This window comes from Toxotes jaculatrix, chromosome 18 (genome assembly GCF_017976425.1).
Source record: "Toxotes jaculatrix isolate fToxJac2 chromosome 18, fToxJac2.pri, whole genome shotgun sequence".
In the NCBI taxonomy this organism is placed as follows: domain Eukaryota; kingdom Metazoa; phylum Chordata; class Actinopteri; family Toxotidae; genus Toxotes; species Toxotes jaculatrix.
Genome location: NC_054411.1, coordinates 11,320,441 through 11,339,388, shown reverse-complemented (window position 1 = coordinate 11,339,388; position 18,948 = coordinate 11,320,441). Strand labels below are relative to the sequence as shown.

The 18,948-nt window shown below is 39.7% G+C and overlaps 1 protein-coding gene across 1 annotated transcript; it reads left to right on the top strand.

Moving 5' to 3' along the window:
• The first annotated feature begins 225 nt into the window (after positions 1-225).
• LOC121198614 (heparan sulfate glucosamine 3-O-sulfotransferase 6-like) lies at positions 226-13,528 on the top strand. The gene is made up of 2 exons (XM_041062881.1): positions 226-1,079; positions 11,915-13,528. Exons 1-2 carry the CDS (start codon positions 550-552, stop codon positions 12,531-12,533), a joined length of 1,149 nt encoding a protein of 382 aa, XP_040918815.1. The 5' UTR covers positions 226-549; the 3' UTR covers positions 12,534-13,528.
• The last annotated feature ends 5,420 nt before the right edge of the window (positions 13,529-18,948 follow it).

Genomic DNA, 18,948 nt, shown 5'->3' with positions numbered 1-18,948 from the left:
GAGGTAAAGTTTTCCCATTAGGGTTTTAAACATACATCAAGTGGTTTCACATGATAATTACATTAGAAATAAAAAGACATGAATGATTTTGCCATGTGGAGATGAAAACATAGTTTAAGAGTCCATGTTTACCCCTGTTCATGCTGTAGCTTGAGGAGGGAAGGGTGGAGACTTCATTTAAAAAAAGGGCGTAGGAGAAGCAGAGGAGAAACCTTGAATGCGGGATTAGGATACATCAGAGCGCACAGATGCATCAGGCTGGAAGTCTCATCTGACTGCAAACATACGAGTCATGTTAAATGACAAAACTTTCTCGACTGAAAAGGGTTAATTTAGACCAGTCTTTCCTGGAAAAAAAGGCAGACAAAGACTATGAAGATTATTTTTGATAAATCCACTGTGCCATTCCGCTGCTGAGAGGAGATCTCCGTGTGATGCTTCACTTTTACGCAACAGGTTCTGAGATAAATTTAACCGTGTCCATGTAGGAAGAAGAAGAAGCATGCTGTCACCGTTTTGGCCCTTTGGCATCGAGCAGGAGATCAACTCATGGGATGTAGCGGATGCAGAGTCAGGTTCAACTTTGGAAAGGTGCTGTCCAAAGTCTCGATGTTTTTTACCATGGTCCTGATCTTCACCTACTTCTTTTACTGCCTCACCGGATTTTGCGATTCGGCCCCAAAAACTTTATACAGTCAACAAGCTTTAGACAGGGACTATGACATTTTGGACGATCGTCGCCGCATTTTGGAAGACCTGCGACCATCGCCGCGTCTCCTCCTCGACGCGCCGTCTCACCGAAACAGCACAGCGTCGGCGGACGCAGAGGAGCTGGACGCGCCCGGACAGCTGCTTCAGCACGTATCAGAAGGCGCAAAGGAGAGCGCCCCGGGCAACGGCATCCCAGTGTCCAACACTTTCGGGACCAAAAGGTTTCCGCAGGCGATAATAATCGGCGTGAAGAAAGGAGGAACCCGCGCACTGCTGGAGTTTCTCCGCATCCACCCGGACGTGAGAGCGGTCGGCGCTGAGCCTCACTTCTTCGACAGGTTTTATGACAAAGGGCTGGAGTGGTACAGGTGAGAAATACACCTTTTTACACCTGTAATGGATTTATGAGCATGTTTTAATAATATTATAGCCACAATACAGTACAAATATGAGCTTTAATCTCGTATAAACAGTGATATATTCATTTTAAATTCACCAATGAATAGCACAGACATGAGTTCCAGTAAAAATATGAACAGTTTTTAAATCTTGACAATAAAGCTCTGAATGGCATCTCAGCCAATGCAGGATGATGTATGGCAGCGGGCTGAAGGGTCAGATGAGCAGCAGTGATGTCCCTGCTGACATCCATTCACCTGTGCAGAACTGCTGACGCCTCCTGTCAATAGAGGGGACAGCCAGACACTGACTGGCTGATGTATTCAGATCAGCTTGAGCCAATATTCACCTTGTGTACTGCACTGTAGATCAAAAGGCCGGTGAGGTCCCCAAGGAGCAGTTCATCATCTTGACAGTCATCCAAACACCATTTATACACTTCAACATGACATAACTGTCTCAACTTGTTCTGAATGGCTCTGGGGAAGAAGCCAGACATACAAACATCATGGTATTTATTCTAATATGATTTCAAAATATAAACAATATAAACCTGATTGATAGAATTAGCTCACTGCAGATATTATGGCCTTGGTTTACATGTCATAGCTTTACAGTTCTATACACCGAGGCAGATGAAACGTTCATCGGCTACTGTCACTGTGACAGCAGCTGATTTGGCGGTGACCAGGCTGACCAGAGCTATCATTTGTGTGTAGTTAAGGCCCTAAAGAAGGATTTAGGTCTGGATGAAGCTAATCCTGATCATCTCCAGATGTTTTTATGAGCTCCCAGAGAAGGTCCAAGCTCAGTACAAGCTCATCATCAGTGCCAGAATACTATTTTGGACCTGTGAGTGTAGCGTTAAAGGAGAGAGTGAAGTCTGACAGGTTGAAAACCACTGATTAACAAGCACTTTGGTACTTGAGATGCTAAGGTGTAATTTAACCTTCTTTTTTCTTAATCCCCCTTAGCTGTGTTTTAACTGAGAATGCAAGGACATATGGAAACACTTTCACCATTGATAATTTTAGCATGCTGCTAAGCTTCCTCTCTCTTTTTCTTTCGCAAACACATACACCACACACACACACACACACACACACACAGCACTTTGTTCCCATATCACCCCTCTTTTTCACTTCTCTCCTCTGCTGTAACCCATTTGTAACCCATCCTTCTTCCCACATCATTCTGTCCCATTTTATTCAACCATCTCACAAATTTTTCTCATTCATTTTTTATCCCTCTCGTCTAGTTTCTCTTGTCCTGATTATTCCTTTAGTGTAGAGGACGTCTTTATGTGGAAATACCTGTGGCAGGCCTGGTGTTTCCAGGGCATGTTTTATGTGTCTTTCTGTGTGTTTTAATTAGCCTGACTGGTGCTGTAAAGCTCGCTGTGCTGTCGCTTTGTTAGTGTGGTGCCACAGAAGCAATACCAACATAGCCTGTGAAGGTTAGATGATTCATAATAAGGCCTGAAAGCAATGATTTCTTTAAATGATTCACCAATTTAATGATTGTTTTCTCAATTAATTAACTTTTTTTTTTTTTTTTTTACATAAAGTTGATTAAATTCATACATTCCAAACATACAACCCAAAGATATTCAGCTCACAGTTATGTATGACAAAGAAAAGCAACTAATTCTTAGGTTTGAGAAGCTGCAACCAATAATTCTTTAGCATTTTTCCTTTAAAATGACTGAATGATCAGTTATCAGAATTACTGCATTACTAGTTAACTGTATGCAGTTAATTTACTTTCAGTTCCAATCATATCATAAGCAAAACTGAAGGAGAAAAACTCCATTCTGTTGTGAATCGATCTTATTATGAACAAATCAGCATTTTCAAGTGTTGATTATTTCAGTGGCATTTACATGAAGCTGACAAATAACAAATGACATACAAGGTGATTATGGCTGTAGGACACATGGCTTAGTTCAAGTGATTTTTTAAACACAGGAGATTTTTTCATAGAAGTGAATTTAGCTGAAAGCTGAGGTGGAGAAGAGTTGGAAGGATTAACGCAACAATAGAGACAGCAGCAACATGATCCTGGGTGAAATCACTGAAAGATGATTCCCCTGTTGTTACTGAATCTCAGAAATTGGGAAAATCTGTTTGATGTCATCTGCAGTGACCAACAGAGAAGTCACTGGAAGTCATGGAGCGCAGCGGTGAGTGTGTTAGTGTGTGTCAGTGTGTGATATGTGAGTGTTGGGGACAGAAAGAACTTATCCATGTGGAACAAGCAAGTCCTCCTCACCTGACTGTCAGTGAACGGCAGGATAGGTCACTGCCACATCTGGAAGCAAACACACACACACACACACACACAGACTTTTTATCTTGTCAAAGTGCTTGGCTTCATTTGCACTTCTCAAGTCGACAGGATCATATTTCTACAATGTATGTGGATATAGATATTTCCCCAGATCAGTAATTTATCTTGGCATAGCTCCAATTAATCCACGTTGTCTCATTACTTTATTGACTCTCAGATTCAGACACTTATGACCTTTGCTTGCTTGCATTTCATCTATAATCAATGTGGAAAAGTTATTCAAGTGCCAAATCTGAAATATGTTCATCATTCCGCAGAGACTCAGAATTTCATAACGACTAATAAAAACATAGCGGTCACCAGGGACACACTGTTTCAGATTAGCATATCTGACAATAATTTGTGCGTTGTGATAGTCCGCCTGGTTCCACATGTGTTGGACGGAGAAATAAGCACAAACTGTGAGCAATTTCACAATTTCAGCAGATGAACGAGAGTCGTACCCTGTCATATACTGGATCTTTGCTGTCAGATATTGGATGAAGCCAGGGGTGATCTGCATGCTGAGACACTTCATAGACGTGGCAGTGCAGACGTGTTGTTCCAACAGCATTGTCTTCTGTGAGACAAACTTAGACCTCATTCATGTGTGTGTTTTCCATTGTTTTTATCTGAGTGATCCAGTGGGTCTCCATCTCTCTTTCTTCTCCACCCCGTCCAGTCCTCTCGTTTGCATGTGTGCATATGAGCCCATTATGGGAATGGAAAAGCCACAAATAGCGCATTCAAAATGAAGCAACGATTTAATGATTTTCTGTGTTGTTTTATGGCTTTAAGGGGGACTTCATAGGGTGATGGGTTTCATATGGGACTTGAGAGCCACCACAGAAAGCAGAAAAACCTCAGCTTTCCGTGACACAATGGTTCTGATTGTCACGGCTTTGTCATGATGACGTGGCCTGGAATGAGTAAAGCTTTTTTTTTTGTATCTTCAATTCCTTGATGACGTTAGAATGAACACATTTGTTTTTGTTGTCTTGTGGCACAAGAGGCAGCGGTTATGTTACAGTAAAATGAACTCAGTTACACAGCTTTGGAGCCAGGAACCAGAGTAACACCCTGGAATCCTAATAAATAGTCTCTCTCTATATATATGATTTATGAAAAGATCATTTATGCATTTCTATTTGAGGAAAAACTCCAGGTCTCATCAATATTTTGAAAGATTGTCAACTGGTTGACCTACTGTCTTGACACCAAAGGCCATGCCCGATTGGATAGCTATTAAAATATAGTACAAATCCTTTAAGGGCAGCAGCACAAGGGCAAGCAGAAATGTCTGCACTGCTGAAAATGACAGTGGTCCTTAAAAAGACAAAGATTTATGTAAATAAGGCTGTGAGGGGATAACAACAGGTGAAGGTAGGACTATTTTTGATATATATATACCTATATACACACACATTTCAATGCATATTGAAATTTTGTTTTTTAGATAACACTAATGTAGTGTATAAAAATTATTTACTGTCCTTTACAGTTTATAAAAAAGACTAGATAGCAGTTTTTTTACAATTAGATTCCTGAAGTTTGTATGCAATTTTCTCCATCTTCGCTATCCTTTCAGTTGAAAGAAAATTAAAGAAATGTTTAAAGACAATGATGAAGCATGACAGGATATTGACTGGGCAATATTTAATTTGCATGTGTATTGAACAGAATTTATATGTTAATTCCTTTAATAATGCACGATACTGGTGAATATATAGTAATCCAGGTTAAATATTTATACAAACAAAACAAAAACACAGTACATATAATGAACAATACTTTGCTTTACCTTCTTCAGGAGCTGTTATGTTTTTTTATATGCTATATCTCTTAGGTGATACTGTTCTGTTCTTTCAAATCATACTTAGCACTGTATGTATGCACATTTTATCTCAGTATTTTCTTTGAGGCCAGATTCAAATATTTACCACGTCAGTCTGGATTTTTGACAGCTGAAATGGTGAAAGTGGACTCTAATGTATGGACCAATGCTTTCCAGAGTGAGGGTGATTTTCCTGACACCTCATTCTGTGTCCAGCCCTGAAGCCATTAGTGAGAAAGGCCGAACAGGACTGATTGGTGTAACAGACCAGGAAGTGGTCTCTGTAGTGTTGAGCTGTAGTATGTTTTAATGGTGGTGGGTTTTGGCTGGAGTTGGGTCTAGGTGGTGTTATAAGGTTTAAAAAGGCCCACACTCACACTCCATATGGTGGGAATTATAATAATTTGAGGTGCATTGTGGTCCATTTTGGGGCGCTTGTAAAATCTTGGGGAGGTTTCAGTGGTGTCGTTTTAGCTAGTGAGGAAAATGCTGTGTGAAGAAGTAATGGTGAATGATAAAATGTTTCAGATGCTTGGTAGTCATGCTCAGTTGCGCTGCCATTTTCAGAAACAAGAATAACACAAATTTGAAATCCAATGATATTAACTTTGATAAATAAATAAATAAATAAAAATACCCAACTGTTTTATCACACATAGTCAACACGGCTTAAATCAATTCAGATCTATAAAGGAACAAATCTGAGTCTGATTCTCATTAACGACCAAAAGAGCTGCAACCACAATGTTCTGTTTAGCATCAGGCGAATATCAGAACAAAGGCAGGGTATCAAACTTCAGTACTTCAGAACTTTGGGTGCACAAATTATGTACCTAGCATAAGTGTCAAAAACTCTCAAGTGCTGAAAGTTAGTATTAAATGTCTTTTCAGTGTCACAGTCTTGTTTACTTGTTCTTTGGCTTGGTATGTCCACATTTACACAATAATTTAGCAAAATTTAGAATCTTTTATTTAGGTTAAGTTGTTGCATGAATAAGAGTTTACATGTATGCCAGCAGCTGTGTGAGGCTTTACTTTGGCACATCAATGCTTTGAGCTTAATTCTAACATCAGCACACTAACATGCTTGAAGCAACAGTGCTAACATGCTAAGGTTCAGTAAGTATAATGTTTAAGCCTATTATGTTCACTGTCTCATTAGTGTGTTAGCACGCTAACTTTCGCTGATTCTGGCACTAAACACAAAGTACAGCTAAGGTTGATGAATGCTATTAGTTTTAGACAAACTGATGCAAACTGGTACTAGATGAAAACTTAAGGGATCAATTATTATTATTATTATTATTACAATTTATCATGAGGGGGGACATGAATGTTTGTAAAGGAGCAGGCCAATTGCTTATTTTGTTAAACAGAAAGAGAAATTTTATAGATATTCCTCAATGTGAGGTACAAAAAAAAACATTGTTTTGGTATGGGCATGGGTATAAAAATTGTTCAAACAGTTCTCATCTCTAATCATCACTTCCACCCATGCAAGTGCCAGTGCTACTTTCATGTGCCAAATGTTGAAGCCACTACTGAACTCCCTGGCAAAGCCTCACTGACATCCTGTTAAGACTCCTAATTATGACCGGACGCTTATGTGCTAGTCACTAATTATCCACTGACCAACAAAAAGTATTTCATTTCTTTATAGATAACCTACCCCCTACCCCCCACCCACTCTCTTACACACACACACATGCACACACATTCATACACATTGCAGGGGTATCCTGCTATGAAGCACCAAAGATTTAAATATAAAACACTGGTAAGAAAGTATTGCACTTCAACAAAACTCCTCTCAAAAAAATGCTCCTCTAAATCCATTACTGCGTCGTTATTCATAGGAAAAAAAAACAACATCTGATAACAATGTATTTAAAAACTGTGGGTGGTAACAGTCTTTCTGCCGTCATGTGGTTTCCCAGAGGGATTTAGCATCCACTTCCTCTCTCTGCCTATGGAGAGAAGTGATGGGTGTCAGCAAAAGCGTTGGAAATTCACCCCCAGGCTGATGCAAGTTTGAAACACACTGCTTCAAGAATGTTTGTGTGTGTTTGAATAAACCTAAGTTTTGATACACACTGTTTCGCTAGCTGTGGTGAAATATTGTTTATAATATTGCTGTTGTTGTTCAGTCTGAATCTCATCCTCAACCTACGTTTGGCATTATTCTTGTTAATTTGTGTTTCATTCCAACTTTGGTGTACACTTTGAGGACTCGTTGCCTGCTCAGGTTTCTATTTAGACAAAGAGCACATAGACATCATGGCGGCATTCATCCTTACTATACTGCAGACAACGATGACTCCTCTTGTGTGTTCAGGGTCCTGGTTACTATCACATCAACTGTGGCGGTGGCATGTTGATGTGCGCTTATGGTGAACTTTCAGGCTTTATGTAGTGTAGCCAGGTTGACACATGATCCCACAAAAAACTGTCTCTTTTACACTTTAGTGTTGTGAAAATATGAAATATAATGTGTCGGTATATTAGTTTACAAGTTTTCTGCTAGGTGGATTATGTTACTTTTGGCAGGATTAGCCTTATCGCCCTGTTTACAGTCTTTATGCTAAGGTAAGATAACTGGCTAAACTAATCCTTTTAAAGCACTCTATCTGCAGCTTTTGAGTTCACTGGATTTCTTTTGTTGAGTTTTTGTTGTTTTCTGATCAGAGGGGAATAAAAGCATTCGTTTTATCCAGGCATGGAGGCGTAAATTGAGGTTCCTACACTCATCCTGTCAGCCTGATGGGCCGTCTGTGACCCGGAGGCTCCTTCCATCACACTCTGAGCATAGCAGCACTGCTGGGAAATGTTTTCCTTCAGTTTGTTGTTTGCTTCTCATTTTTACAGCCTTGATTTTCCACCGCCTATTTAACTGGGTCTCGCCTAAGAAAACGTTTGGACAAAGAGGCACCAGCCACAGCTAAAGTCTGCTCGGGCAGATGTTTCATGTCTCTGATAATTTATGGAATTTTAGATCTGTTTTTCTTTGAGAAAATTACCTGATAATTGGATTTTTAGCATCTTTTTTTCTACTTTCTGTGCAGAATGCCTTTTGTGCTACAGGAGATGTAGCTGCTTCACTCCAGCGGGAGAACCCATAATCTTGGGGGCAGGAAGTCTCTTGGCCACATCCTTGTAGCCAGCATTAGTAGTCTATTTAATCTTCTGATCCAGACTGCCTAGAACATATCAGTGGTGTAATCAGTGCTGTGGCACTTCAGGGAGGAAAAGCACTACATCCTTTTAACAGCAGGGAGTTCCAGACTAATGTGGCTAGTCAGCAAGGCTTTCCAATATTGAGCTAAATAGAAAACATCTTTGTTACCCGAGTTACTTTCTTTGTACATAGATGCAACTACAGTAGCCTGAAATGCATTTTACCTTGAGTTCAATGAAAGAGGTGTGCTTGTAAATCATATATAGCATATGAACAGATTTACATATGAGAAAATTGACAAGAAATTAATCATCCCTGATCTGTTTACAGTTTCTCCTGACACCTTGTACAAGAACAGATTTATGATGAAAATGGCTATTATTGATTCTCTGATAATGAGACAGATTGTGTTGAGGGAGATAGGGACCTGAAGAGAGTGGGGGCAAAAGCCACAATTCATTAACTATTCATGAGAATGGAAAGACAACTTATGGCCAATTACTGAAGTGACACTTATGTGAAGGAGTGAAGGACAAATCCAAGATTTTGGATGAGAGAGGAGAGGGCAGGGAGGGAGATGCCCACTCAGTTTCTCATCAGTAAACACTGACATCTCTGTGATTGCATTTGTGTATGTGTATCTGCACAGACACACTCATGCATACACACACCTTGAACAATTCGTCATATAGAGACAGACGTATTGATCAGACAGAGATAAACAGGGGGCAGACAGACAGGGATAGGCCATTTGCAGCTCTTGTAGTTGGATAATAATCAATTAATGGTCTTTTATTATGGGATCATTTAATGGGGTGGATTGAAACGGCTTAATTTTAAGTAAAGGGGTGAAACTCGAAACTTACTCAGGAACAACTCCAGATAAGTCAATTTTTCTTCCTTCACACTCATGCTTGTGGACTATATGAGAGAACAGACACCTTTTCAAAATTACTGAATTACAGAAGGTTTTTCATAGGTCCAGCACACTTGGCACGTTTAATTATCACCACTTCAACATGCAGTTTTACCTTTTTCCCCCTTAAGTACCTTAAGTATCTTTACATTACATCTTATCCCCCTGTATTAAATAATCTGTGTGACCTTGTTCCAGCTCTTCTTTGAAACCGTTCACATCCAGATTCCAGGGAAGACTAAACAAAATAGATGTAACGTGTTAAGCTTTAGGAGTGCTGGAAGTGGATTTTGTTACCTGTGGACAGCCACAGCTAGCTGTTTCCAGTTCCTAAACTAAGTCAACCCATGGTAAATTCATATTTACCGTGGCTGCAGACACAAGTGTGTTCCCCAAAATGTCACACTACTCCTTTAAGATCTCCACTAGAATTTAAAATAAAATTCTGTGGCTTTGAACAATGTTTGGCTGCACAATAAGAGCTTCTAATGACTGATTCACTGGTAGGCTACAGCTTGTTAAGGTTTTTTTTAAAGACACTGCACTGCATATAAGTATAACCACAGAGCAAGAATTCAGTCAGTGAAACTGTTCTTTAACTACTGTTGCTTTCAACCAGTGCTTTGTGTACTTTAAAACTGTTGGAGGCTCCGTTTCATAAGCCCTTTTTTTCAGCTGAAATAAAAAAACCAAATGAAGCTGGCAGACTGCACTCAAGATGTTCATCAGTCTTTTTCCATGGCAGAACAAGGTGTATTTATTTTTTTAACTGATTGGTTTCGTTGACTGAGACCAATTTCTAGGTTTTGCTGTTGACTTTTCATCTTAACAGCTGCCAGTTGTTATTTTTGTACCGACTTGTGCAAACAAACAATGAGGCCAATGGACCACTACTGTATGAATAGTGCTTTTAAACAATCATTGAATCAGACATCTCACTAGAATAACTGACACAATTAAAATAAATTTTTTTTGGATGTCCATCATTCATCTACATTTCTGAATGGCCTCTTGTCACTGACATTTGTAAACTTCCAATCTGAAACAAATAAAGCACACAGACTCCATTACTTGTTTATTTTATAGGAAGCCACATGAAAGCTCCCTGTTTCCAGTAACACACTATAAGATGTACAGAAAATGAACTACAGACACTTCATCTGCTCTTTTAAACATTACTCATCATCCGTTTGTCGTGCAAAACGATTTGTTCCTGAAATCCAAATCCACCACAACTCCACCTCACGCAGTCTGTCAGTGTCAAATGTAGACACACGAGGAAATGTCGGATCTGTTGAAAATTATGATACCCACAATGCCTGTTTGCCAGAGCGTGCTGGAATAAAAGCAATCTGTGCAACAGGCAGGACAGCTACTCTGAACTATGAGGGGATGCTGCTGAATCAAACCAACGAGAATAAACTTTACAGGACAGCAGGTGCACACAGTTTGTAAAGTAGAGAAGAAACTCTGAAACAAAGATAAATGTAAATGTACAATATGAGAAGATAAATCAGTAGATTGGTGATTAATGGTTTAGTTTCAGGTTAATATATGTTGGATTATTGCACAAAACTTATCTCTGCAACACATAATTCAACATGTGCCTTTTCAGTGCCGTGTTCAACACAGCATCTCTCCTCATTGCAGCCATATGTTTAACACACTAGCTGAGCTCAGCAGCTTGCCATCCTGCTCGCACTTCCTGCAGACTTTGGTCTGTTTGGTCTGTTTGGGTCCTTGCAGGAACCCGTAGGGGGGGACACTGCTCTTGCAGGAAGAAGGGGGGTTGAAAATCTGTAGGAAATTGCTGTTAAGTGGTTCTTGAGGCTTTGTGGTATTGACTCATCAGGCCCATAGTGAGTGGATGGTCCTGTTGTGCAGGCCTTACAGTGAGACTCAGAGGGGCTGTCTGGGGCCCTTGTACATAAACACAGTATAGTGCTTGAAGCTTTAATCACACAGACTTTGGGGTGCTTTAATGTTTAGGGTATATAATGTGTTTACATTATCGCTTGATGTTATTTTCACTGAACTCAGTATGTGATTAAATTGGCAAGCGTGACTATAGATTGTGCTTAGAGTCTGTGCTACTATATTTAAAAAGCTGCACTGGTTGAGAATCAAGCAGAAAAAATGTTAACTTTAATGCAATATCTTAAACCATCCTGGTGCATTTCTGACACACTGTATGTGATAAAGAAACTGGAAGCCTTTTTAAAGCAGAAGTAGTCAATATTTTTATATTAGCAAGCAATCAAATGAGTGTGATATGAAGGGGGTCCCTGAGACTCTTCATTTCCCGTCAGCTCAGCAGTGTTTCAGCACCTTTTAGCTCTTTGTTTTGATTGTCCGATTTTGATCGATTGATCGGCTGCCCCAAGGAGCCCAAGAAATTGATTAATATGAGGACACGCATCCAACCAAACTTTCAAACTGTGAATGCTTCCAGCTGGGTTTTTTTTTTTTTTGTATGAAACAGTTTCCACTGTTTTGGTTTTGAGGGATGAATCAAAAACCAGTGTCTGATCAGCTTCTTCTTTTCATTTAGGAACCTGATGCCTCGGACACTAGACGGCCAGATCACCATGGAGAAGACACCAAGTTACTTTGTCACAAAGGAGGCTCCAAGCCGTGTCTGCACTATGAACTGCCAAACCAAACTCATTGTGGTGGTTAGGGATCCTGTGACGCGGGCTGTATCTGACTACACCCAGACACTGTCCAAGAACCCAGGCCTTCCATCCTTCCAGAGTCTGGCCTTGAAAAACTCCTCCACTGGTCTGATTGACACCACGTGGAGCGCTGTGCGCATCGGTCTCTACGCCAAACATCTGGAGAACTGGCTCCAGCATTTCCCTTTGTCTCATTTTCTGTTTGTTAGCGGTGAGCGGTTGGTTACCGATCCAGCTGGGGAGATGGGACGGGTTCAGGACTTCCTGGGTCTGAAAAGGGTTGTTTCAGACAAACACTTCTACTTCAACCAGACCAAAGGTTTTCCCTGCTTGAAGAAGCCTGAGGGGAGCAGCAGACCTCGCTGCCTTGGAAAGTCTAAGGGCAGACCCCATCCCCAGATCCCTTCTGAGGTCCTACAAAGACTTAGAGACTTCTACAGGCCCTTCAACCACCGTTTCTACCAGATGAGCGGACAAGACTTTGGCTGGGACTAACAGAGGAGGATCCTGTCACAGCCCAGATAAAAGGCAGTCTCTTACTTGGTGAGACTGACTGTTCTATGCTATACAGGGCTAATGTTCTCAGGGACGGGGTAGAAAAATACAAAGTCCACACTCCTTTTGGTCCATTCTGCCTCAGTGGAATCAACATGACATGTAGCGCTCATGAACTGTCACTGTTTTGTTGTAGAGTAGAAGCTGACAAGGGCACAGTGCTGCCAATATGCAAGTTATACACATAATTAATGGCTTAGTTATTAAACCATTAAACTAATCTCTTGTTTGTATGTTAATGTCGTATGAAAGTTAGAAGCAAACAAGGTACCAAAGGGAAAGAAAAAAGCATTGCCTTTGAATATCACTTTTTACTTTCCTTATGTTTTGTTGATAAAATAAGCTGATATTTATAGTTTCTGTTGATCTGAAATACAACAGTTACAATTTTTTAAATGAAAGAAATATATTTATTACATGACAAGGCAAGCCATTAAAACTGACTACATGTTCATTGACAGGACATTGGAAAAAATGTCATACTCCACAATAAACCACTATTTCTTTTTAATTATTAGCAGTGTTACTAAAATCAACTGCATTTATATTTTTATTACATTTACTGTTTCCAAATGGCCTTTGGAATGCTACATAATTTTAGTCTGATGTTGCAAGATAATTCTCTGTATATTGCAGTAAATATACCAGTGATACCTCATCTGTAAATATTAAATGTGTAACAATGATCAGAAAATACACATACACACATTCCATGTTTAGGTATTTGTAGATATTCTTCCCTTCAAAACTACATCATTGTTTCATTTGTCTTGGACAGCACCAACTGTATCAGCTGTTGCTCCCTTACAATAAATTTTCTATTTTGTTGTGTGATTATTTTGAACCATTTTAAATTCCATATGTATAGTATGCAGAGCACAGTGGTGTGTATGAAACCTTTATTCTGATTCTGTGTTGTGAAGTAAAGTCGTATCTGGTGCTAAAATGTTTCCTTTCTTATTCCATGTGTTATTGTAATGCTTAGATCTTGATATGAAAGCTACAGAGAAGAAGGATTTATCCTGTGAAAGTGAATCCCAATCCATCCACAGTGTAGTTACATCTAGTGTATTACATGTCGCTGCAACCTATTTGCCTATAATCTGTGGAAGAATCAGCCACCGTTTACCAAAGCCCTCTAATGCATAGCAATTGTCCACCGCTAAGCCAGCAAGCTTGTCAAGTTTGGGCTGCTATACAAGTTTGCATGGGGCCGTAGTGTTACTCTTGTAACATTAAAAGCTGACACGCACTGGTTTAAAATTTGTTAACATAAATATAATACTACAATACTAGAAATATTACTCCACTGCAGTGAAAGAACAATGTTCATTTCCATGTCCTCTACATGGATCATCACTTAGTGAGGATGCTATGGCTTATCAAGCTTGCTAATGCAAATTACCAGCATTCATGTAGAGAGACACAAACTGAGGCTGCTTTTTATACTTGGTTCAGTAGCTGCAACCACAATCCAGAGTTCAACTTATTCGACTGAAGTGAACTTTCAAATACAAGCAGACACATGCAAGCTAATTTTGAGCAGAAGAGAAAAAAAAAACGTTTTTTTTTTAAGTTTTATGAATTTTATTGGAAACACCTGTATCAAATATCATCAATATCATAAGCCAATATCATAAGCCAGTAAAATTATCTGTACAGTACAAAAAATAGATATAATTTAGTGTGTTCCTCTTTAACTTTAGCTCCCTCACAAGATCTAACTTTGTTTTCTCTCCTGCCTTCACTAGAGAGACATCTCACACTGTCTCTCCCCCCCGCAGTCTCTTTCACACCACTTTTCTTCACGCCAGTTCCACACATGTACAGTCTCTTTCACACAGCTTTTCTTCACGCCACTTCCACACATGTACAGTCTGAGGCCTGCGTGTGCTGTGGCCTGTAATTATGAGAGATCTCAGCTCACCCAGAAAGCCCCCTCCTTCCTCTTTAGGCTCAAAATTAGCAGCAGAGCTCTTCTCTTTCATGGTACACTATCCTGTATGGAAAGGGGAAAAAAAGCATCTGCTCTGGTATAACAACCAAAAAAGGAACCCACTTAAGAAGTGAAATATACACTGAGCTGCAGATGTTCTTATAACAATGCATGGAAATGTGCCTAGCCACTTGTAATCAATGACTAAACCAAAAATATTTAATCAAATCAATTAAGACTGAGCTTTGTTTTTGGAAATGTGAGTGGTTTGTGAGTGCAAAAATAGCATACTGCTTGCATGAGCATGCTGCTGTCTTTATTCATGGTAGTTTGCATGCAAACACAGCAGTGCTTTGACTCGCTTCTTCTGATTTCAGTCAGTATTTCTGTCACATCCTCCCTCTGTTTTATATGCCTGGCATTAGTTTTTAGTGGGCCTCACTAAAATTTAAACGTGCTTGGCTCACTTCATCTGTGCCAACTTTTATTACTCTGTATTACCAGTCATACTGATAGCTGCCTTTTCGCTGTGCCAGCCCAACAGCAGGCATTAAAGATAACTCACTTTCCCACTCTACCATCTGGGAAAGATGTTAGAATTGTTATTTACAGAACATTCAGCATCTACCTTTGTTGCTTAAATGCTGATAATGATGTGAGAAATCCAGTTGAGGCAAATGAAAGAACAGGAATGACTGATAATACATGACATGAAGGTGTATGAAGATCTGCTGCACATTTCACTTCATCCAATTCTATGATCTAAGCAAACAAGCCTGACAATATTGCCTCTGGTCTGTGTTTGCACATATGAGCTCATGAACAGCCAGTCTCCACTTGTGGTTGCCACAGGAATCTGTCGACCCCACCAGCATTTAGTCATATTTTAAGACTCTGTCATCAATATTTTAGGTGTGCGGCAATTCACAAAATTCATGATCTGATTTGATTCAGTAGAGTACAGGGTTCAAGAGATTTGTGTCTGAATGTGTTTTATATTTTCATTACCAATTTATGGGATTCAGCTCTATACTGGTATAACATTTGAGTCTTTAGAATAAAACAATCCAGTAACATTTTGAGTGTTTTTTAGCAACTTATAACAAAAACCAAAGACTGCTTCAACAAGATAACAAAAAATTTGGTGACACACGTGTGATACTGTATTATGTTAGCTCAAAGTCCCTCTCCACTTAAAAACCTATTTTACTTACTCACTTTGGTCCGATGTGCAAAATACACTGAGACTGGACTTCTGAATAAAGTAGGAGACATCTTGTGTTTAGTGGCTGAACAAATATTCAGATTCTGGATTTTTGAATGAGAAAGATGGAGTAGAAATACGATGCAATCTAATATCATACAATGCTTTGTCAAACTCCTACAATAACTGCAAACTACACCGGCTATTGAGTATCAGATTTAACTTGTGCTGTTCTTAATTTAGAAAAAGAGCTGCTGTTGCTAAAGACTGTGGTAGTTCCTTTTCACATTGAGCCAAAGCCTGGATGCAGCAGTTTAGAGTCAAAAAGAGATGTCAGACTCAATACTCGTGCCAAATCCAGATGATAGAAAGACAATATATTTTTCTCTGAGTGTCTAAGAATACAGGATATTCTTGGTTACAACTGCTCAAAACAACTGAAAGGCAAAGACAATAAATTACAGGTCCATAAAACTCCAGATCTTCCGTTCTCATGGGGGCAGTAATTAGTTTAGCTCCGGCTGGCATGCAGCTTCCAAAGATTTGAGCCCACAATTTAATGCATGCCATCAATTCCTACCATTGTGGATTTGTTTGCATGAGCGAAAATCACCCAGTGTGGACTGAGTCACAGGCCACTGTGACTACTTGAGATTAGGAGTGATGAGGGATGTATATTTTGTGTGGTGACTCTTATTTGGGAATAATGGGCACATGTCAGGCTGATCAGAAACACACAGAGGGAGGGATGAACCACTCTGAGGGCTGTGCTGAAGGAAAGGGGGCTGATCTCTACACAGCAGATAAAAAGTAGGATTAGAGTGTGAAAGTGGTTTCCCTTTGAGTAGCCGCAAATGAAGACGGTTCATACTGAGGACTCCACACATTTTCCACCCATACCGCAGTCTCCTCCGATTCAAGGAAGAAATGCTCGGGGATTTTCTCTCTTCTCTGTGGTTTAGGCCTCACAGTATCTTGTTAAATTGTGACTCCAGCTTTAATTGATGAAAGAGTAATTTGGGTTTGAGAGATTTTCAAATGATCATGGAGCTCAGCATAAATTGGGGAACTTTTTAGGGATATGGGATTAAGAACTTTTACTACAAGAATTTACAGCATTGTTTTTCTGGACACATTTCAGCACATACTTCTGTTGCCATTTCAGTCTACAATGTACCAGCTATGGTCTGCTTATTGGGCCTTGATTGGAAAACTTGAACAATCAGAGTTTATGGGAAGGCTTTCACTTGGGTGATTAGGTACCAACTGAGACACTGCTGCCAAATGGATAGAAAACTTTCACATACATGAAATATAACTGCATTCTTAACATAAAAATACAGGTCTTCTGGAAACTTGCGCCACTTTTGCGAGAGCTTACATTTTTATTTGCCTTACAGAAACTCTAACACATTAGTTGTTAAGCCTACGTTATATTCCACGGTACACTACCCACTTTGCTTTCCACCTGCATCTTCAAACACATTTTTAACACACTGCGTGCAGTCAATCACTCTGAATAAAAGAGGCTTGCACCTGGCCTTCATGCATGGTTTCTTTTCATTCTGCAAAGACCCCATTCATTATTCTACGAGAATAAATTACAGCCCCATAGTTTGGCCTATAAAAAAAATCACAAATTGGTTCTTGATTTGCTGCGTGGCTTTATTAATCCCCAAACACCCACTTATTCATTCAGTGGGAGAGACTGAATAATTAAATGGACTGTAACTGTTTGCATGCAGGAGAACCAGTCCAAACTTGGGACAATGATTTCGGGCACATGAAAAGAAGACAAGGCATATCCACTACAGAGACATGCAGTAGCCCATCTGCCTTTCCAAAAATGAAACAAGATTAATTTCATGGCCATGTGAGTACACGTCTTACTGATGTGATATGTCACATGCAACCTCTCTGACTCAGTCCTTCCAATGGTTGCATGTGTTGGTGTTTTCTTTTCCTAAGAATGGCCACACCACAGCACGGCCTCGTGACATACAGTGCAGCACGCAAAGTGATGCATCACAAATGGTCATTTTTGGAACACACACACTGACACACATTGCCAGTTTGTTAAACATTTTCACATGTGGGACCTTCTTGCAATGAATTTCATGCCAATGGACAGTGCTTTTAATCCGCCAAAAAAAGGTCAGTGCAAATCTTTTCAAGCCGTTCAGTCATCTAAGGGCAGTGTTTGTCATGACTGAAAAGAGTCTGTGTGTTTCTTTTAAGTGATTTCAAATGGAATTGCATGTTTCTTCATATAAAGATTGATTTAACTGGACTTTACTGTAAAAAAAAAAAAAAAAAAAAAAGCTACACAGTCGAGCTTCCCTTCAGGATCCATATGACACATGGATACATGTTCAAGCCTGTGTTTGTGTTCCAGTTATTTTCCTAGTGAACCTGAGAGATTTGGCCCAATCACCTCCAGCAAGATAGATTCCTCTGCACAAAACCTACTGATGGACTGATGGCTACCAACAGATGTTTTAACATGTCTGTGGTAATATGTCACATATGGCATGTTACAGTTGGTGTAGAACAAGCCTCATATTCAAGTGTTCATGTATCCCACCTTGTCATTGTACAGTTCCTTTTGGTTTATGTGCACCTCTGCTTTCACAAACTGTAAGTGTTTTAATTTTCTGGCGTCATCTCAGTGCTCTAGAGGCTCATGGTATCGCCTATCAGAGAAGTGCTAACAAACTGTATAAGCAGGAATGAAGTGTACCATGTTAACACGCTAACATTTGCTAATTGCATGAGAACTAAACACAAAGTACAGCTTAGGTTAATGTGAATGTAATTAGTTTTGCAGGTATTTCATAAATCAAAACATAGGACAAGTTAAATAAAGACAGCAATTCATTCTGAGTGCAACAAATTTCATGCCACTGAACAGTTGTTGAGACACTTCACTCATGACTACAGATATCAACCTCATGGTGGCACTGGAGGAAAAGCCAGGGGATCTCAAATGTCATTTAGACTTACCATCTGGGAACTTTAGATTATGTGCCAATCCAACTAATAGTTGTTAAGATATTTCCAAAAGTGATTACCAAAGTGGTGTACTGAATGACAGACCAACATCTGTGGAGACAAGCTGCTGGAATGGCTAAAAACACATATCTATCTCAATATCAATTAAGATGTGGTAGAAAATCTACTTTGTCTACAAGAGGACTCCCTCCCTTCTCCACTGC